This window comes from Actinia tenebrosa, unplaced genomic scaffold (assembly GCF_029948245.1).
Source record: "Actinia tenebrosa isolate PJP-AT-01 unplaced genomic scaffold, QUT_ActTen_1.0 PGA_scaffold17__23_contigs__length_9995812, whole genome shotgun sequence".
NCBI lineage: Eukaryota > Metazoa > Cnidaria > Anthozoa > Actiniaria > Actiniidae > Actinia > Actinia tenebrosa.
This window is the reverse complement of record NW_028292577.1, coordinates 9590166-9611842: the sequence shown is the minus strand read 5'-3', so window position 1 is coordinate 9611842 and position 21677 is coordinate 9590166. Positions and strand designations below refer to the sequence as shown.

Genomic DNA, 21677 nt, shown 5'->3' with positions numbered 1-21677 from the left:
TTCACGAGCGACGCAAGCACAAGCACAAGGATCAAAATTTTTCCTTTTCGTTGTGCTTGTTCTTATGCTTGCGTTAGACAGTTTTTACGATGAAATAAGGCCTCTTATTATGCTTGCGCTCGTACTTGCGCTTGTGCTTGCGTCGCTTGTGAAAACCAGGCTTAGAAAGCATTAAAAAGGGCAATTACTTTTTCAATAAAAAAATAATATTGATCATATAGGATTAATTAACAAATGATAAATATTTTAGAACGATTTTTTGGAGAAAAAACATATATATTCCCTAATGCTGTGAACAAACGGAGCAAATTTTCCTTCTCTGTGCACGGTCAACGTCATATAAACAATGGATGAAGTAGAACAAAAACCTAGAACAATAGGTTTCCCAACCATACCATTCCACCCCATTTATTTATTTATATAGCGCACATATCCTGTGCTCCATTAACTATGATCTGAATACTTTGCTATAATTTTGATGACTGATTCCGCCTATAAATGTTGTTGATCCTGACTGTGAAACGAATTGTTCTTCAAGTCGGCTGTCACTCGTAATACGTGATAAAGTTTCTCCTGAAAAGAGAAATAGATACCCAACACTACAAAAGATAAAATAAAAATAATAAAATAAGTAGGATTTAGTAGTGGCATTTCCACAGAGGGTGTCATCATCAATTCATTTCCTCCTTCCCTTCCACTTTCTTTTTTATTATTATTGTTCTTTGTCTGGATTCCCTGTGTGTGATATAGGCGGGTTTCCTGTGGTATTCCTATTTCAAAATGGCCGCTCATAAATCTCCTTAGGGTCGTCCTTAGGGTCTAAACCCTTTGATATATAGCCTCCTTTATTGTTATACGGTCGAGATAAGGTATTTTAAATCAATCTAGGAAATAAAATTAGACATGGGTTTGTTTTTTAGTCGAAAGAAAGAGCCCGAAAAGCCCAAAATAACAGAGCAAGACAAGGCTGTTCTGGTAAGACTTGTTGAGTGAAGTTTCGTCATTTTCTGATTTTAAAGCTTAGTAACTTTACTCCAATTTTCAAAGGTTATCTTTTATTCATGCTATTACATTTAGACCGTATTTTAAAGAGCTTGTTGTATTACATGTATAGGCTCTTAAACAGCAGAGAGACAAGCTAAAGAAATATCAGAAAAAGGTAAAGCCTAGATATAACAGAGTTCATTGTCGTGATCATATATAGCAGCTTACTTCCAGCTTCTAAATGACAGGCTTTCTGGCTTCTGTCAACCAATTTAGCCGGTAATGCTCTTAAGAAGCCTAAAGACGGGAAGAAGACGGGACATGTCAGATTTGTGGTCGATCATTATTGACCTTGCCAAGGACCAACTTGTCCCAACCCAGAAAGGACAGGTTTGCGAGATCAATGGCCTGTAAGAGGATTATTGAACAACAATAGAATACGCCACTACATGATGTTTAATGCCAATAACTTCTATTGCATACCTCGTTTCTCAAGGAGTTCTGAAATCTTATGATTTGTGGAGTATTCTGTTGCTATTCCAGAATATTCCTGGACACTCAATCGCAGGTTGTACTTTGGCAATGTCACACACAACAAATGCATGGGTTGACACACAGTGTCATTTCCCCATTGCAAGCAATGTCGAAGGCAATTTGTGTGTCTAGGAGCCAAGAGAAATATCATTTCATTTTCATTGCCATTTAATTTTCTTTCTATTGCATTAAATAGAAAATGGGATAAATGAAATAAAATGAAAGAAATAATTGGAAAACACAGCTGTTTTTGTATTGAGCAAAACAAAGAATCAACATCCCTACCCCTCCCCCTGCACCTGGAATTTTTATTTTTTGGTTTGTATTAGCCAAGACATGTGATGTGTAATTTTCAGTTATTATAATAATTGTTAAACAGGAAATAATTTGCACATTCTATATTTTATTAGATTGAACAAAATTTAGAAAAGGAAAGAAAACTTGCCAAGGAGCTTTTACAACAAGGGAAAAAGAGGTATACACTGTTTGAAAATATTGTTAACTTTGATGCCTGGGAATTTGGCATCATTTCTAGTGTCATCATTTTGTGGCTCATATGGTTAAAAAATGATAGTAACTTTAGTTGTTGTTCAATTTTCAGCAAGGCCAAACTTCTTCTTAAGAAAAAAAGATACCAGGAACAACTTCTCGAAAGAACTGATAATCAGTTAGACAATCTTGAAAAAATGGTGGGTGTTTTCTACTGTCATAATCATTTAACAAAATTACTCAATTCTGATTGGACAAGAAGAGTACAATTAAATCCAAAATTGTACTCTGTTGAGTCCCAATTAATTTGCTCAATCTCATTGAGTGAATTATAAACAGAAAATCGCCGATCTTCTCGTACAATTCAGAATTTATAGAAACTCATTGTGTTTTGAAAATTCTCAAATTGGACTCACCTAAAGGCTTGTCCAATTTTGAAAACTTTCAGAACATCACTCATACCTATGAATTCCCTATTGTACAAGAAGATTGTGCAACTTCCTATACTAATTGTCCTTTATTTTTAGTTTAGATCATACAATAGATCGTTTGAGAATGGTGCTGTATTAATGATGTTAAAATGGAGAATGCATGTTTAATGATGAAACACAATTTACCATAAAATGTTTTACGTTTTTAGGTTCAAGATATTGAATTTTCACAAGTCCAGATTCAAGTAGCAGAAGGTCTCAAGAAGGGTAATGAATGTCTTCACCAGCTGCATGAGGTATGACCCTAAAATGACTTCCATTTAATTGTCTGAGAAAAGAGAGGAGGAAGAGAGGATATAACATTGATTGGGTATAACTTTGTGTAGACTTCACAATTATATAGCCATCAGTTTTTTCTATGTCTGTCCTCTAATTGATGATAAATGTGGTCATCACATTCATGTCCAAGTAGTGTGGATTCAAGAGGCATATAGTCCACAATGACAATATGATCACAAAATCTATTGTCAATAAGAGGACAGACACATAAAAAAACTGATGTCTATTTGTTTCTTTACAATAACCAAAACAATAAAAATTTCTCATTTTTAGTGATCACAACAACCAACAGAAAGCGCGTGCTCATTGCAATCAGCTTTATCTGTCTGTCCTTGTATTGATGATAAAAAATAACCAATCAGTGTGATGTAATGTGCAAACGAATAATAGAGGGCACAGTGTCAAAATTCAATAGACACCTATCGTATCCTTTGTTAGCTTTATTCTATTGTATAACTTAGAGACTTGTTGTGGCTATTGAATAAGGTAGACTTTGTCCTCTGCACAAAGTAACACCCCATTGATCCAGCTCCGTAGGGGAAGGTATCTACAATTTTCAGGATTATGCAGTTTTCATTTAAGTCTGGATTTCTTTATTCTGCTGTAGATTATGTCTATTGAAGAAGTTGAGAGAATAATGGATGAGACTAAAGAAGCTGTGGAATATCAAAAGGTAAGGGTACTGTTATTGAAAATGAAAACCTCGGAGAAACATTGGAGCCATGCTGTAACTTACCCATTACAGGGGCAAGTTACATGAGGGCTGAGGTGGCCGAGGCCTCTCATAAGTGAGGGACTTTTTCTTCTTAATTGTCGCCACCTCTTTCTCAAATTCCTGAACTCCTTCTTGTGTTTCTTTACCTAAATATAGTTTATCTCCTTTTCCAGGAAATTGATGATTTATTAAGTGGTGGTCTGTCTGATGAGGATGAGGATGAAATCATGAAAGAATTAGATGAATTGTCAGAGGTATTATCTCTTTAAGACTTTTGCTATTTTGTCATAATTTTTCTTTGTCTCTTCCAGTAGACTGAATGGTATTCTAACTACTCTAGACTTGTTTACAAACTCCTTGCATCTTTCAAACATAATTATCCTTTATTTCTTGTGTCTTCCCTTGCAATCTCTTTCCTCTGATCTCCCAATGTTTTTTTACATCTTCCAATCCATTCCATTTTGGATATATTTTAAAAACAAAGTCTCATCCTTTACCAATTCCGACTAAAACAAATTGAGGTTTCTTAATTTTATTTTTTATTTTCCTTTCAAAATATAAATTTAATTATATTCTTTTATTTTAAGTCTGTGACAGAGAAATTACCAGAAGTACCCAAGGAAGACCTTCCTGTTAATCTTCCTGAACCACCAACAAAAGAGCCAGGTATTTGTTACATTTTGTTTTACAACCACCACTCCACGTACAGAACTCTTCCGTGAGGTTTCCTTTGCACGCACTACCACTACATTATATATTTACAACATATGTCACTCAACTCACATGTTGCTTTTCATGGAGGGAGGAAACCAGAGAGCCTGGGGAAAACCCTCGTGGCAAGGAATAGAACTGCATCAAACAAACTCAACTTACATATGATCCAGTCTGAGCTGGGTCTTGAACCTGGACCACAGTGGTGAGAGGCGAGCAGTAAACTACTACGCCACCCACTTCTGCCCAGGCTTCTATACATGACTAATAAATATTTCTGTCCTTAAAAGACCCTGAGGGAAGGTAATGTAGGTCAATGTAATAAGGTCAATGTAAAGTTTTACAAGGCTGGGAGACATACACAGGGATAGATAGTGTATATATAAACCTTTTCTACTATAGGGTGTAATGTATTCCCATTTCAAACCATGTGTCATTCTCTTAAGAATATAATTCTTCATTTGAGTTTAATCCATATTCATGTGTCTTCTCATGTGCAACTGTTAAACAAAGAAATTGTACTCTAGGGAATGATACAAGGTTTGAATACTCCAGTTTTGAGTTGCTCAGGGTTAGCCTCAACTTTGTGCAGAATATTCATGTGTTCCAGTGAAGTGGAATTTCAAAGTGTTTGTATTGTTGAAAATGTGTATTCCTTACTTTACCATTTGTGAACAATCGAGGAATTCAGCGGTAATTTGGAACTTGAAAAAGGTCTATTGGGGAAACATTACAACCAAATGGAATTGGTCCATTACCAGTATGTAATTTGTAAAATTGATTTTTCATATTTAAGGGCAAGAAAAGCAAAAAGAAAAGAAAGAGACAAAAGAATCAGAAATGGTAGCAGCATGAGGCACTGCAGACTGACTACTTGTTTTTCTGCAATAATTCCATATCACATGCATGTAGCACACATGTATATTGCATTTACATAGACTATCGTAATTCACCAATAGAGTAATTTATAATTGTTTAGCAGACAAAGAATGTAAAAAATTTTCAGAAAAATGAACTTTAGGCACAGAAACACAAGCTAACCAATAATTATTCTCATAAGACATGAAAGTATAGTAAGACAAAATTAAGAATGTTTTTCCCCTTCATTAAAATCATCTTTTACTGGTACACATGTTTGTTATGGAATGGTATAAAAAAGCCTTCTGGTTAGTGGCATAGCAAGAGTACCAGAGTTGGGGGGGTGATCACATCCATGGTTTTGGTGAAAACTCCTGTGATATTCACAGGTAGCCCAATAAAATACTAGGAAAATTTACAATTTTAGTCAAACAGGGGTGGTCATGCTCCTGCTTCTGGTATTACTAACCTTGTGGCAAATAAATTATGGTATTGTTCATATCAATGCTAGGACAGAATGCACTTTACTTGATAAATGAGAAACATCTTAGAATGAATTTATTGAGCCAAAACGAGTAATGTACTAGCTCTTAAAATTCATAGATATCTATAAATGAGATTTGGTCTAAAACAGTTTTGTTTGGTTTAAAACAGTTGAATAAATATCAATGTGAATTTATTAAAATGGCTATCTTATTGTCAGCTGTTTAATATCTCAGAATGATCTTCCCAAAATTGATCCCCAATGATATCTATGTGGTGTGCTGTAACTTTTAGACTGGTCTGTTTTGATTTTTGTTTTTTATTTTGTGGTGGGTCTGGATGGTTTTCAGTTTGTACAGGCTTATCTGAAGAGTCACTTTCAACCTACAACAAAGAAAAAAATTCTAATGTAATATTCATATATACTAGTTATGCAATGATTTGTAGTGGCATATGTGTACCATGGAATATTTCTCAAATGATGCACTTCTATTTTCTTTGTGTATAAAAAGTAATCCAATGAATAGATTGGACTATTTTATCCCATAGCAATGCAGGGCTTAAAATAACAGCTAGTCATTGGGCAATGTCCGGCCAGAATTGGAACTTCTCCAGTCAAATCATTGCCTTGCACATGCTGATTATTTTGACGTACACCTGTATTGACAGCGCTATCATGACCACCTCAGTGTTTTCTTAAGCCCAGTGTTGAAAATTTCAGTGCATTGGAACTTATTTCCTATCTTTGATAGAGTTTTACATACCAATAATTAAACCGTGAAATAAAAAACAAACTAAATACTAACTAATAGTATCTATGATTAATAGTTGCTATCACTCAACCAGAACATTCATTAAACAAAAGACATAAATGGTCTCTTGTGTATTTGTCTTTCTATGATGAATGTTCTGGTTGAGTGATAGCAACTATTAGTCACTAAATAGATACTATTAGTTAGTATTTAGTTTGATTTTATTTCACGGTTTAATTGCATCCGCTCTATTAGTATTTATACATATCAGTAAAAGTAAAAGTAAAAATAAATAGTATTCCCTGAGATACGCGTAAGAATAATGATAACAACCTACCTTACAAGCTTGATCATTGTCCTTGATTAGAACAGTTCCTTTTCTGTACATTTGGGGCTCATTATTATAATTAATATTGAATTCAGAAAACAAGAGCTCATTCTTATCACTTGAGACTGTTCCCTGTTTGCAGAAAAAAACATGAATGTTACTATGCATTTATTTAAACTATCTAGTCAAAAAGACAAAGATACAAGATGTTATATCAGATCTGGAGTGTACTAACACAGAGTCTCTCTTCAGCTTTTGTCTGAGTTAGGCCACCTTGATTTACCAAACTCCAGAAACAGGTATTGTAAAGATTGTTTATGTGACCTAGGGGACATTTGAGAGAAGCATGAAAATTACAGCATGAATTAAGTCATGTGTCTGAATATCATCCTCATAATCAACATCACCACCATCAACTAAAATCACCATGGTCATCACAAATGCTACCATTAAATACCACCACCATCATCATTATATGCATTACCATCATCACCATTTTATGCTCTTTAGCAGCACCTTCATCTACACCACCTAAAAGACTACAGTTATTGCCACCACCATCATATGCATTGTCATCATGATCATCATCAGCACCATCACCTACACCACAAATGCTACCATTAGTACCACGACCATTACCAACTTATTCACTGTCATCAAGACCTACACCATCACAAACGCTACTATCATCACCACCACCAGCATCAATAGCATGATCAGCAGCAGCATCATCGCCTACTCAAGCATTACAGCTGGAGAAAAGAAATGATAACTGAAGCAAAAGCTAGTGACAATATAAATTGGACCAGAAGGTACCAAATTAAAGCATCTGTTATACTTACAGTCAGCTTGTCTCCAGCTAAGATAATCTCTTAAATTTTTATCACTAGGGTACAGGACAACTCTTGCATCAAACATGGGTGGGTATTGTAGTTGTTGGTCGGGAAAGAAAGTCTTCCAGTGAAACACATATGATGCCGCAAATAGAGAAACTGTATTTGTTGTGATTTTGCTGGAATATTGAAAGAGATACATGTATTTACAGTAAGGAAAAGCCTGTCAAAATGTACAGCTGGAATATTGAAAGAGATATTTACAGTAAGGAAAAGCCTGTCAAAATGTACAGAATCTAGGCCATAACCTTACCTTGCTCTCCGACTGAACTGGGTGGTGCTCTTTTTAAACACAAAGCTTATAAATTTCAACAAATAAAAAGAAGGGTTAAATTACAGGGCTCCACGCACAATTGCAAATGCTGATCAATCCTCTACAGTTCTAATGACAGCTATAATAGATTCTTGATTTTAGCAAAGGATTGTTTCAGGATAGGTGGAAGGGGGGATATTGTTGACAAGGAGATCATGGGAGGATACCTAACTATCCTTTATTCAATCCCCCAATCCCCCCCTCAAATGTAAGTCAGCGCACAGGTGAAAAACGAATAGCCATCTGCAACAAGACATTACTCACTGATTTTCAATAATTTCAACATGATACCTGTATTCATCACTTTGACCATAGCTTAGCAAAATATCACCAAACTCCTCCATAACAGCTTTTGCACACTGATTCATTAGCTTCAAAGCTCTCGAGTCATTTGGCTTTTGAAATCCATGGACATCAGAGAACCTAGACATAAAAACAGTAACATTATCCACCCAAGAAAGAAAATCGAGGAACTTTATTTTAAATTCAAGAGGTTTATAAATAGACAGCAGACCTGTGAAAATTTCTTCCATCGATCCTAACAACTATCCAGCAATTTAGAAGGCAATTATCATTCTGCTCAAACTTCCTCACATACTCGTATTTGCTCTTAGCCATTTTATATCTAATATAACTGAGTATAAGCTTAAAAAAGTTTTTAAACGTTCGAAAAGCGATAAATGCTTTTTCACTTCGGTTCGTCCGCCATTTTGAAAATTTGTAACCAAGCCTTCCGGTTAGCTGAGTAACCAGGTGATTCAAGATGGCGGAAGAAGAAACGAAATATTTTCCAGCAGAGCTAAGAGAAAAAGAAAAAGAACTGTTATTTAGAGGATACGCACTTTATACCTACAACGCAAATAGGTAAATAGGTCTCTGTCCTTCCCTTGAGGAGTTTATTAGTCGTATATTTTATTGGTGTTCTGTTTTATTAGGCCAAGCAGTGCTGAGCTGACAGACAAGACGTCATCGGGTACGAACGAGGAAGGTGGGGAAGGATCAGTGGCGGATTTCCTTCGTAAAGAAGCGACGGCTAACCATGACTTTAGGTAAGGCTTATATCTAACGTTTGCTGTGATATTATCGGAATGACAGTTACACCGTCTAATGTAACACTGTTGTGAAAAAGGACCACTGAGGACCCTCGCTAGTTTTGAAAGGGCTGGGGAGGGGGTGGGCACAAGCTGGCTTACTTGCATTTTCCAGCACCTGCAAAGCAGCTCCATTGGACTATTTGACTTGTCATAATACATCATTAAGAGGTCTCATTCACTAGTAGCTCTGGCACTATACTGCAGGCTGAGCTCATTGCTGGCACTGGGGGTGGTCTCTTCCAGGGTTCGTAACATTCCCAGTGGTTTTTTATGTCCCTAATTAGGAGACCAGACTGTCATTTAATGTGGTCATCCAAGCCACAAGGGATGCACCTTCCTCAATTTGTATATAGCCAGGGTTTTTACACATTACCATTTTTCACCCCTCAGCCATGGCTTGGGTAGCATGGGTGCCATTCACGGCTAACACATTGTCTTTCACCGCTGTGAGTCCAATGGGTCGGGTAGCTGGTATGAGCCCTGCGGTCGGCACATGTGAATCGAGTTTGTTTGATGTGTTGTTCTCTCCTTTGCTACGAAGGTTTTCTCCGGGTTCTCCAGTTTCCTCCCTCCATAAAAATCAACATGTGAGTTGAGCGTTGTGTGCATAGAATATTGAATGTAGTGGTAGTGCGTATGAGTGAAAAGTGTCCCCAATTAGTGCAAAAGTGCTAGAACAACTAGACACTTAAATAAAAGTGATTTATTTATTTAACCACTGATCTTTGTAGTGAAAGCTGGAGTAAATGTTGGTGGCCTGTATTTTGAAAAATTGATTGGCATTGGCAAGAAGGGGAATACCATTGAAGCCACTCACCCCTTTTTGGCATTCATGTTGTAATATTTAAAAATAATGATGTTTTACTTCGAACTCAATCACTATTTAGAACCAGACTGGATTCAAAATAAATGGCCATAAATATTTTTATTTGTATTATTTTTCATTAGTCTATCGCTGCTGAGTACAAACTTAACAGGTGAACAAGACACTGAACTACGGACATTCATAGCAAAACGGCTAGCAAAGGGAACAGTATATAGTGGCAGCGGCAATGTTGCAACTATTGAAGATGTTCTGCCCAACACAACTAGCCAGTGTTATTATTGCCTGTTGAGAGGGGATAAAGAAGATGAAGATAATGAGTAAGAAAAATATTTTTTTTGTTAATGATTCAAATAAGGATAAAATCCAAAAGAAGAAATATCTGTTTTTTTTCATTGCCTGGTCCAGAAAAATGCATTTACACATTTAGCCATTTAGGTTGGATATCAGTGTGATAATGCTGTGAATAAAAGCCATAATAGTCAAGTGATACAATATCACTTCATGGTAAATTGGAAACTGTGAAATGTGTTATTTTATAAACGTATCATAATATGTTGTAGAGCCTAATATCTTTTAAAGCTGGTTTAGATGGTACGATATTCACCTACAATTACCGTATACAACACGCTAGTGTCTGTCGTAGGCGAGTCATAGGCTTGATTTACACAGTGCGACTCAAGTTGTAGGATGGCGCGAGCGTGTTGTATAAGATAGTTGTAGGGGAAAATCGTACCATCTAAACCGGCCTTTATTCACTCATTTTCCATATCATTTCACTCACTAGTGGAATCCCTTATCAAGCAATTTGATATGGAAACTTGTGATTAAAAACTATATTACACTCTTAAGTAACATGCAGTGATAATTTCTATATATATTTTGTCTTCCAGTGATAGTGTCATGAGTCTAGGCAGATATTTATCAAAGGACTTTGTGGTGTGCTTTGTTGCTGATGCCAAGACTAAATTAGAATTATATCCTTTAACTGCTTTATATTTATTTATGAGTCGTAGAATATAGTACTGCTGTAGCATGACTGTAAGTTGCATATATGTTACCATTATATAGGGTTTTCATCAAGTTTTGAAATAATTCCATTCCAACATGCCACCTGATAAACATGGAGCCATACATGTTTGTTGTGGCTCGTTGAAATTAGAATTTATTTTTGATTTCATTAATAGAAGATTGAAAGGACCAAAGATCCAATAACAAACTGAATGATGCTGTTTTAGGGGTGCACACTTATGTCCTTCAACCATAATGGAAGTTTGAGTTGGAGAATTTTGCTCATTCTGTGTTCCCCAACTCGTAATGAAAACTGTGATTATATGTTAGAGGTGTTATATGCTCTTTGACCCCTAAATACATTCCAGAAAGAGCTAGATGATTACAGCAGCATGTTACTACCAGAGCTAATGACACCTATAGTAAGTATTGCTCTACAGAATAGGATTGGAATATCCAAAACAGAAGTAAATCCAGGATTTTCTTAAGAGGGAGTTCTGTGTTCAATGGGCATCTACCTGTAAAAGACACCAAACCAAGAAAAAAAACATGAACAGCACATTCTGTTTAAGAAAAAATTGAAATTTCAACCCCCACATCCCTCCCTCTGGATCTGCCCCTGCAAAAGAAGGGTGTATTATATAGCTTTACCTCCTGCCATTGAGGGGATTCGGCACTCCAAAGGGTGGGAGGGTCTAAGGAGATGTTAATTTTGTATTTCCTAAATTCAATATCTAAAGCTAGTACGGACACACGGTGCAACATTGTGCGCAATGTTGCATGCAATTGATGCCATGACACATGACGCAATTTGTTGCACGCAATGTTGCTGAAGCAGAAAAATATCCTACTTCCACAATGTTGCGCGCAAGGTTGCGCCGTGTCCATACCTTAAATATCTATGCATTATTTATGTGTGATAATTGGAATTTTAGTAACTGTCTAAGGCCCACAATAATAAATGATAATATAATAATAATTAATTAATAATAATAATAAGTAGTAATAATTATTGGCTATGCTGTTGAGATGTCCCTGCCCTCATGGGAAAAAACTAATAAATAAATAAATGTATACACTCTTGCCCAGGAATCACTGGATGTCAAAGAACAGTTTGGTCATCTGAACAACTGGTATGAAGAAAATGTAAGTGTTTCTCTCTGATTTAAGTCTGTCAAGTGAAATATGCAGATGCTGAAATTTAGATGGTGACGACGAGTATGATGATGATGAGTTTGGCTCAGGTGACATCCAGTGATGATGATCACAAAGATAATATCGAGAATGATGATAATGATGACAATAAGATGTTGATGCTGCTGTAGAAGTGATGATGATAATGATGAATGATGATGATGATAATTGAGATGATAATAATGACAAGGATGATGTTGATAAAGATGATTATGATTATGATCATGATGATAACAGTGATGATAATGATGATGATATATACGATGATGATGATGACAATGCTGCTTAATATAGAGGTCTTGCACCATCACACTCATAATACTGCTTGGGATGCCTGTCGTTAGATGGCAAAACAATAAGATCCCTTTGCTCTTGGGAATTGAATTCTTTTTTATGTAAAACAATTTTATTGTTCCTACCGTCTAACGTGGCTGCCATTACGTGATGGTGCAAATATTCAACACCAATACCTGCAACCTCTAGATATAAGTTTGGCAAAATGTTATCAGCAAAGCAATTCATCAATCTAGTAATTTCAGGTGGAGTTCCTATGCCGCTGTGTATCTTTGCTTAAAGAGGACCTGTCAGTATTAATACAATGTGTAAGTCTGCCCTTATTTCATTACAATTACCATTCTTTTCATCAATTTGTTCTCAGCGTTTAGCAGGTCTGAAAGTACTCTTACTCAATTGATTCCACAGGGTCTTGTCGGGATGAACCTTCAAGTCAAGTCATCTGATTCCAAACTGGCCAAGGATGCTAAAATGCAAGTCTCTAGAATTCAAAATTAGGCCCACATGTCAACCTTAAAATAACACAATAGTTCTTTTAATTTCTTTGTTTTGCAGTTATATGTATATATATATTTACAGCCATTTGCAAAAATTATGTCCGCTTCCAATATATATACAAGTATATCAAAAGCATATCAAAAATTATGGGATATCATCCCTGATATTTTTTTCTAGTTGTCTATCATTAGGGCTTTCCGAAAAAAATATCAAGAAAGATATCTTGCCGTGTCTGATATACTTTTGATATACTTGTACGTATATTTGAAACGGCCATAATTTTTACAAATGGCTGCGTATATATAGTTCATTTCCTATTCAACTCTCCTTGTACTTCTGAAGATCAATGTGTAAGAGAAGCAAAAACCTCAGTTTGCAAAACTTCTTTGTTAATTTGGAATTCAAAATAAGCTTTATCCTTTGCAAAAATAAGACAAATTCCAAACCCTTTAACTAATAATCTACGAGGTATTGTATTTTGTTTGTTTAGGTTTGTAAATGCATGTAGTACTATGAACACTTTGAATCTGCAAGCAGGCAAGAATCAGATAGAGGTACAGTAGTTATCAAACTGTTTGCAGGTGTTCTGTTTTGCTTTTGGGGCTGCTGTGGTAAAAGTGGATGAGAGGGGAATGAGATAAGGCAAGGGCAGGTCAAGGAAGTGGATTGGGTAGTTAATAGGAATAGGAATAAAGGATAAGGTAAGCACTAAAAAGGTTTCTATGTGGTGCCTTTCTCAGTAACAGCTGCCCCCACTGCTTTAGTGTTGGGAGAATATGGGATTAAAACTGATAAACTCTTTAAAATATAGTTAGGATAGATTTTAACTTTTTCTGTCCACAGGGCAAGTCTCTTGAAGAAAAAAGCTTTCTACCAACTTCTTTGAATTTAACTATAGATGATGAGAAAAGATGTGAATTGAGCACTAAGGGTGAGTATATTTAACGATTAGATCCAAAGCCCAAATGGTTTACGAGTCATCCACGAGGGCAAGAATTCTAATTGTTTTAGTCTAGCCCACTAATCATTTAATTAAATGGAAACAAACAATTTTGAAATTAGGTTGAAAATGCGAGTAAGCCACCATTTTTCTGGTTTTGAAAACCAGCTTTTTTTGATATTGCTGGTCTATCACAAATAGACAACTAGTCATTTTGACCAGTTCCCTGCTAGCAGAGCCTATTTTCCTTTTGTTTTGGTGGAGTGAGAAAATTAGACTCTGCAGATGTAGGACGTTATACCTGTCGCGCATGCGTGTCGTAACTAAGCAACGCTGTCATGATTTTGACAGCCGCTCTCGTCAAACAACGTTTGGCGCCACGGTGTGTTACATTTGCTCATGCTCACTACATGTACCCGGTTAAAAACCGGTTTTAAAACTGGTTTCGTTCGTCCACGATAGAGGAAACGCTCTACATCGGCAGAGTCTCCCTCCTCCCCACCTAAAAGAAGGGAGAGAAAGAGGAGAGACTCAGCTCTAGCAGGAAATTTGACCAGTAACGTTCGGGCAGAAGGTATGACAGCTAAAACTAATTTGGCCTGTGATCATGACCAGCGACTGATTGGCTGTTATTTCAAGCCCTGTGTACCCTATCTAGGTTCTTATCTTTTCATTTTGATAATCGTTAACCTACAGAAGCTACATCATTCTGTAAAGAGTGGGCAAAGACTATGCTGAGTGGTGATACAAATGATCCCATGTTTCTCAGAGAAGTCATTGAAAACTACAAATTACGAGTAAGTGCATTATTACCCATTATAATATAACTGTTCTAAAGCTCGCGTTCTGATTGGTTGGGAGGATGTGCTTTATGAGAGCACACAGCACGCACGCGCACTTTCAGTTTTATCATTCATGTAATTTGTATTATATAAAAGAAATTAAAAACTTGCTTGCTGTGCTGTGTAAAGTCATAAAGGACTTAGCGATTGGCAGATCACTCAAGAAGTGTCGAGAAGCACTCCGCTACGCGTCGTGCTCCTTATAACACTTCTCTCGTGTTCTGCCAATCCCCGCGTGCTTTATAACTGCACACAGCATGCACGCGCGTTTTTATTTATTCAATATTCCATGGAGTAAATTACGTATAGCTTTGACACACGGTCACGGTACAGCAATGCGGACAATGCTGCATAACCAGGCATAGCCGTAGTATTACTCATCCAATCAGACTGCAAGCAGATGGCATCGTTTGTATCGCTGCCAATAACCTATACATATTTTAACATTTATGGGATTGAGAAAGGGAGGGGAAAGGCAAAAAGAGGTCTTCACCCCCTCCCCCTACGATAGACTATGTCAGCATTGCTAGTGTTATTGAAGACGTGGAGATGACCACTTAATTGCAAGATTATTTCCGCGAGGACCATCGATACAACAGTTTCAAAAATAAACATTGTGCGATCCATTAATAATCGCGAGAATAGATATCAAAATATTCGCGTTTTTTTTAATCTTCTTGATGATCTGTCAAAACAATCTTTATTCAACCACGTTTTTTTACCAGTATTTTTGGTCTTTTCCTGTTTCCGCTTTCCTATTTTCGGGTTTTGTCTTTCCTCGCTCATGCCAAGCCTAAATATCATTTGCAACGTATTCTTCTGATGAAAATATTTGTTTTAGCGCTCAGTAAGCAAATATGCATTAAACTGATTCTAAAAGACCGCTCGGGGAAGCCGTTTAGCCTCTTGATAAGGTTCTTGATACTTAAGTGCCTGGGTTTTTTTCTTTCTATAGGTCAACCATGATTTGAACACCCTCAAGAGATTATTCAGACAGGCAGAGACAGACCACTATGCTTTATACAGGTAACCTACATATCATGTAAAAATGTTATTAACTAAGCAACGTTTGGCTGTCATTCTGGTATCTATGATGTTATCTCAACTCACGTGCAGGTTCTTGCCTTTAATTACGCACTAAGCACATTCACAGTCCTCACACACAAACGTAACGCTCAAAGGAAAAGGTGCACAAGAAATGGTCTATTCCGCCAAGGTACACGCTAACGCACCTAAATTCACACACGGTATAGGTGCATTGAGGTACAACCCCGAAGTTTTAGGCGCACCCATATTCGCACGTGCCTAGATTCACGCACGGAGGTATGGGTACGTTAAAGTACGCGCGCACGAAGGTTCACGCGAATCAGAGTGCATACGCACAAAAGTATAGGTACATTAAGGTACACGCGCACCTAGATTCACGCACAAAAGTATAGGTACATTAAGATACACGCGCACCTAGATTCACGCACTAAAGTATTGGTACATTAAGATACACGCGCACCTAGATTCACGCACAAAAGTATAGGTACATTAAGATACACGCGCACCTAGATTCACGCACTAAAGTATTGGTACATTAAGATACACGCGCACCTAGATTCACGCACAAAAGTATAGGTACATTAAGATACACGCGCACCTAGATTTACGCACAAAAGTATAGGTACATTAAGATACACGCGCACCTAGGTAACGTACCTAGGTAGGTACGTTAAGGTATACATGCACCAGGGTGTAGACGCGCATAATTACACACACTTACGCGTAATGAATTCGCACCAAAGCACATACGTCCAAAATTAAACGCTCGTAAAGAATAAACGAATTCACCACACGACTTCAGACGTGACGTGTCCTCCCACTAATCCAAATCAGTCGTATAGGTTTTCATTCACACCAAAAAAAAAACCTCGTTAGTTGAAGTAGATTTTCTCAAACCCCATAATCGATTTAAATATCGAAGTCATTAGGGATGTTTTTCGCAGCCTACGCGTTGCCTATAACACCGCTTCAAACGTCACGTTCAAACGAAACCTAAGCTCACTATATTCATGTAACTAAAAAATAGCTTTACTCTTATCCACGAACAAACACATTGGGATCCTAAGAAGGAGATCAACTCGAACCCAGGGTTAATCTACCTCTGTGTACACAAAACCATTCATTTGTGTATCGTTACCAAGATTAGAAGGTGAGGTATTCCCTTAAGCCAAAAAAATAAATACTTAATCAGTTTAGTCTGGGACTTCAATAAATCAAGTTTATTTTATTCATCTCCTATTTTCGGTCAGTTACGTTTTGTTTGCTAGAAAAATGCATAATTAAGCAGCGCGGATGGTTCTCACTTCTGAACCAATTAAAACATTAACTCAACAATTTAACCGTCCAATCACAGCGCTTGAATTTGGAAGCCACTGACGTTTTTTTCATGTCTTTCTATACATTCACGTCTTTTCAAAAAACTAAGAGCAAAACTTTCGTTATACCGACAACACGTTTATTTTTTAGCAGTACTGAATTATCAAAACCCACATCTAATTGACGAAAAAACCTTCGTGTAATATCTCTCTCCCTCGGTAATTACTCAAATAAGCAATACAAAGACGCAATCACGATCTTAAAGAATTGTTCAAGCAAATAAAGCCGCTTTGAATAAAGTAATTTTCGTACATTAAAGCTTTAGTAGCAAAACGGAAGTCTTTTCCGCTACTAAAAAACTTCATACAATAGACATTAATGTATTGAAGACGTTTTTGATCGAATGTCAAACTCCAGATACTAATTTCTTTGAGTGTGACGGATATAGGAGACAATCGTCTGTGTTGTTAAGAAATAATTCCCATGTTTTGATGAAGGATTTCAATTAGGAGTTATCGATAATAAAGATATTAAAAGTTATAATCAGGAAGTATGAAATTCGTCTGATCAAGATTGATATATTTTTAAAAAATTCAGGGCCTCGGTTGGAGTAGGGGTTACTGTAAAATATAAGATAGAAGTTTTGATACGGTGCCAATATTAGTAAGAAGAAAACACAAATGAATGAATAAAAAACTTAAATGACGAACCTAATGAATGGATAAATAAATGAATGAATCATTTAAAAGATATAGGATATGTTATGTATAGATGTACAGATAAGTGAATGAAGAAATGAATGAGCGAGCAAGTGCATAGATAAGGGTGAAATGAATAGATGAATGGATTGGTGAGAGAATAGCAACATTTATAAAGGGATAAATTATGGATTAATGAATTAGCACGCAACCAATGAGATGCATAAATAAATAGAACGAACGAAAGAGAGGGAGGGAGGGAAGGAGGGAGGGAGGGACGGAGGGATGTATGGATGGATGGAGGGATGGATGGATGGATGGAGGGATAGATGGAGGGTTGGATGGAAGGAGGGAGGGAGGGAGGGAGGGAGGGATGGATGGCTCCCTGTGGTAGATGCTATATGTCATTAAAATCTTGGTTTCTGTGGTAACAACGGGGAAACTAGAACCGACGATCGTGTCTCATTTTCGTACCCAAGGTTCCATGGATTCGTTTGTCTGGAAACGAGGCTTGGTAAGACTGAAGGGGCATACAGCAGTAACTCATGTGTGCAAACCATCAAAGGTGCTCAAATCAGCTCGAATTGAATGCTTGACAATCTAGTTGTCATGACAAAATTATAGTGAGAAAGCGTAACGAAACCTTAGAATTGCGGGAGAGTTTTAGTTTGGAAGGAAAATTATTACGCAAACAACAGGATTCGAAATTCGAAAATTTTGCGCAACATGATAAACCTGATTTCAAAATATATCTTTTTTCGTTTCTCGCGTAATTCTTACGAAGCAATAAATGCATTGCATGAGGAAGACAAGAAGGCTAACTAATATTATTCTGAGTACTTTAATCTTCGAGGATTATAGTGCTTTAAGTCTTAATGATGTCTAGTTTGACATAAAAAAACGTGGCCCTTAGCTAATCTAAAAACCGGAGAGGATCACACATCTTCTCTAGTGGATAAAACGTAAACATTTTTATTTTTTATCAAATTTTGCTAATTTTTTCACTGATTTCCCAAGGATAGCCTTGAGCCGCGCACTTAAAAAACTCGTTTTCTAATATCATACTTAAAACTAAAGAAGCTCAACTCTTAAGCGGTACCATTATACCCTTCATCTTATTTTATTGATTAACTGGTTTTCCTGTAAGTTTCCTGTAAGTTTTAGGATAGAGGTTGCCCCAGGGTTTGATAAAGATTTTGAAGGTTTTGGTAAAGCATAACGCTTTTAATGTGTCGGAAAAAATTATCTCTATCGAGATTCAAGCATATAGTATCCCATATCCTGCATGTCAATCTCCTTCACAAACATCCGTAGGGAATTTGAATAAATTTTGAAATAGATCTCAGTGCACTTCAGTTTTCAAATGGACTCGATTCTTATTGACGTCATCGTATAAGACGTCGCCAAAACAAATTTGACCCCACATTGAAATGTTTTTGTATTTGGTCAATTGGTCTGGAAGGGGGTCTACAATGTTGAGTCTAGTATGATGAGTGGGATCCGTTGGAAAATTGCAGGTGGGCGGGCAAATGGCACCCTGTACCGCTAAAGCCTGGTTCTCGCTAGCAACGCAAGCACAAATACAAGCGCAAGCCAAAGCAAGAAAAACAAAAATCTTTTGTTCGCCCACGCTTAAGTTAGCGCTTGCGTCGCTTGTTTCCATAATGAGAATATGGAATTGCGTCTGCTTGGGACGGACCAGCATTACCCGAGCATTAATTTTGATTATCTGAATAGTTCATCCTTCTTTACTATAATAATGATAATGGTAATAATGATAACGATAATGATAATGATAATGATAATGATAATGATGATGATGATAATGATAATGATAACTTTATTAGTCAGGGTTCACACCTTACCATGACTAATAATTTTCAGGTGGCCCTCGGGATTATAAATGATTTCCATATTTACAATATAAAAAATGTTATAAAGATGTAAATATAAAAGGAGAAGGATAAAACTGGTTAAAAAAGAAACTATGCAAAAAGAAGATATGATTAAAAAAAAAACAGAAAAAAACGACAATCTAATATAATTATGTGACTTACAATACAATATGATTCTGTGATATAGGCAAAACTATTTGTCTAGAGAAAAAGGTAGCACTAGAAATTTGTCGTGCGCCTGTGTACCACTTCCCTTTGTCAGTTTATTTGTGACATGCATGTGTTTTGTGGTGAAGATGGTGGGATGATTAATTGATGTCAGAGCGATTCCCCTTCCCTCCCACGACAAATCCTGCTCACCATAATTAATTCCCGGTCCCAAATTTATTTTCATGGCTGTGTTTTTTTCTTGCTCACCAGGTCATACCAGTTTTTACTCAAATGCGGTAATGGCCCAGTCCTCCTGCACAACACCAAGCAAGAAGCCGATGCTATGTCTTCAGAAGAGACTTCAGATATTCTAAAAGTCCTTGAAGATTACATCAAAAACAACAACAAGTTTGTCACGACGGAAGGATCCTGATTACGAGTGTCGACCTCAAATTCCCTAAATATTGTAAATACGATTATTTTAAACTCAGTCTAGTGATATCATTACGTCATCAATGACTTCACACAGACACTCGCGCGACCCTTGCCGTGATGTGGCTGACTAAACGCATCGGACAAGAAGACAAGATGCGATACTGTAGATCGATCCATATAATGAAAATGTTGTTTTTGTCAAGTTTTCAGTCCCCGTACAAATTCGTTTCAGCATTTGCGCAATCCATTTTCGGACGTACCTACCCGTGAAACCACGCCTTGATCTCGTCTGCGGTTCTCATTGATCCCCTGCAAAGTTCTAGATACGGGCTAGTGAACTAATGTACTGGTTCGTTGAAACATGACAAGCGGAAGTTTAGTACCTCCCCCGCTTCCTAGTAGCACTCTGTTCGCCTCGATATCCCTAGGTAGGCTGGGTCATGCAGGCCTAGCTTTGTCCTAAAAATCGTGGGGAGGAATTTTTAGGACTGACCCTAAGGACGCCTGCAAAGGGGGCTACGTCAGACCACTTCCAGCTGGATCCCGTGTGGTGGTCGGTATCCAGCAATGCTATATTGCCCCTAAATTAAGGCTGGTATTGAGAGTTATGAAATTCATTCAAGTAATCGATTACATGCAATACCTCTTGTGATTGGATGAACGCAAAATATAAGGAAGCCATTTGACTCTGCTTATTGATCGATATTAAATTATTATTATACCAATATGTTGATAATATATTTATGTTAACTGGCTGAATAACCAAGTTTTACTAATAAGTTTACAAATTAGGAATATAAAACGGCGCGCGTGTCTATATACTGTGATATAAACACGATGGGAGCTCCCATAGTGTTCATATCACAGTATATAGACACAAGCGGACGTTTTATATCGCTTTTATAAAGTATTTTTGAATGATTTCGCGCGAGCGTGACTCTGTCCTCTGATATAAACACGGTAGCCAGCTAACCAGCACGCGCGTTATATTTCAAATATTTTATAAATTCAAATTATGTTTTCATTTTTAAAAAAATACATGTAATTAATCATCGGGGTTACTAAAAGTCCAGTGGCGATCTGAATGCCGATGAAACAAATAAATTATAAATATAATAATAAACAAATAGTATAAAACTTTCATGGCAATGCAAGTTTTGTCATAATTTGCAGGCAGTAGCCCACAAAACCGCCTCACATCCTGGCTGCTGAGATTTTCCTTGTGTTTGAAATACCAATGGTGTTTAAAACGTTTAAACAGGAAGTGTCGTAAGTGCCTGCCACTAATAGTATTGTTCACTGATTATGTCATGTGTTTAATGAGGGCCTCCAATGAGACTGAGTTATTTTTATTTTCGAGGGAAATAAACCTGTGAAGTTAAAAGACTGAAGCGCACTTCAATATAAATATATATTTATATAAATGCATGCCTGGATAGTTTACTATGAAAAATTGGATTGCAATGATTTATTTGCTTATTTTAAAGCTTCTCAACAGATTATCCCTGCTTATAAACAAACAAATACGTTGATTGTATAGTTTGAATAACGTGATAAACTTATACGCCCCCCAGATTGCGACACGAGGTGCATGATACTCTTTCAACAA

At 36.8% G+C, this 21677-nt stretch overlaps 3 protein-coding genes across 4 annotated transcripts; 2 read left to right on the top strand and 1 right to left on the bottom strand.

Moving 5' to 3' along the window:
- The first annotated feature begins 767 nt into the window (after positions 1 to 767).
- On the top strand, positions 768 to 5746 carry LOC116296289 (charged multivesicular body protein 6-A). Its single transcript, XM_031704308.2, has 9 exons — positions 768 to 975; positions 1115 to 1159; positions 1929 to 1993; positions 2120 to 2207; positions 2648 to 2734; positions 3385 to 3450; positions 3666 to 3746; positions 4080 to 4158; positions 5000 to 5746. The coding sequence occupies exons 1-9, from the start codon at positions 904 to 906 to the stop codon at positions 5056 to 5058; spliced, it is 642 nt and encodes a 213-aa protein (XP_031560168.2). The 5' UTR covers positions 768 to 903; the 3' UTR covers positions 5059 to 5746.
- Positions 4657 to 8528, bottom strand: LOC116296288 (putative tRNA(His) guanylyltransferase). Of its 2 annotated transcripts, XM_031704306.2 has the most exons (7): positions 8345 to 8528; positions 8122 to 8253; positions 7771 to 7815; positions 7467 to 7636; positions 6860 to 6948; positions 6634 to 6756; positions 4657 to 5928 (listed from the first exon to the last, which is right to left on the bottom strand). In XM_031704306.2, the coding sequence occupies exons 1-7, from the start codon at positions 8446 to 8448 to the stop codon at positions 5761 to 5763; spliced, it is 831 nt and encodes a 276-aa protein (XP_031560166.2). In that variant the 5' UTR covers positions 8449 to 8528; the 3' UTR covers positions 4657 to 5760. The 2 variants fall into 2 exon arrangements, with proteins under 2 accessions (XP_031560166.2, XP_031560167.2); XM_031704307.2 differs by lacking the exon at positions 7771 to 7815.
- A 65-nt stretch (positions 8529 to 8593) lies between these two features.
- On the top strand, positions 8594 to 21452 carry LOC116296287 (protein Njmu-R1). The gene is made up of 13 exons (XM_089031872.1): positions 8594 to 8694; positions 8766 to 8879; positions 9873 to 10067; positions 10641 to 10726; positions 11122 to 11180; positions 11848 to 11904; positions 12492 to 12554; positions 12655 to 12719; positions 13235 to 13298; positions 13588 to 13675; positions 14381 to 14481; positions 15482 to 15552; positions 19904 to 21452. Exons 1-13 carry the CDS (start codon positions 8594 to 8596, stop codon positions 20064 to 20066), a joined length of 1227 nt encoding a protein of 408 aa, XP_088887998.1. The 3' UTR covers positions 20067 to 21452.
- Positions 21453 to 21677: the final 225 nt, after the last annotated feature.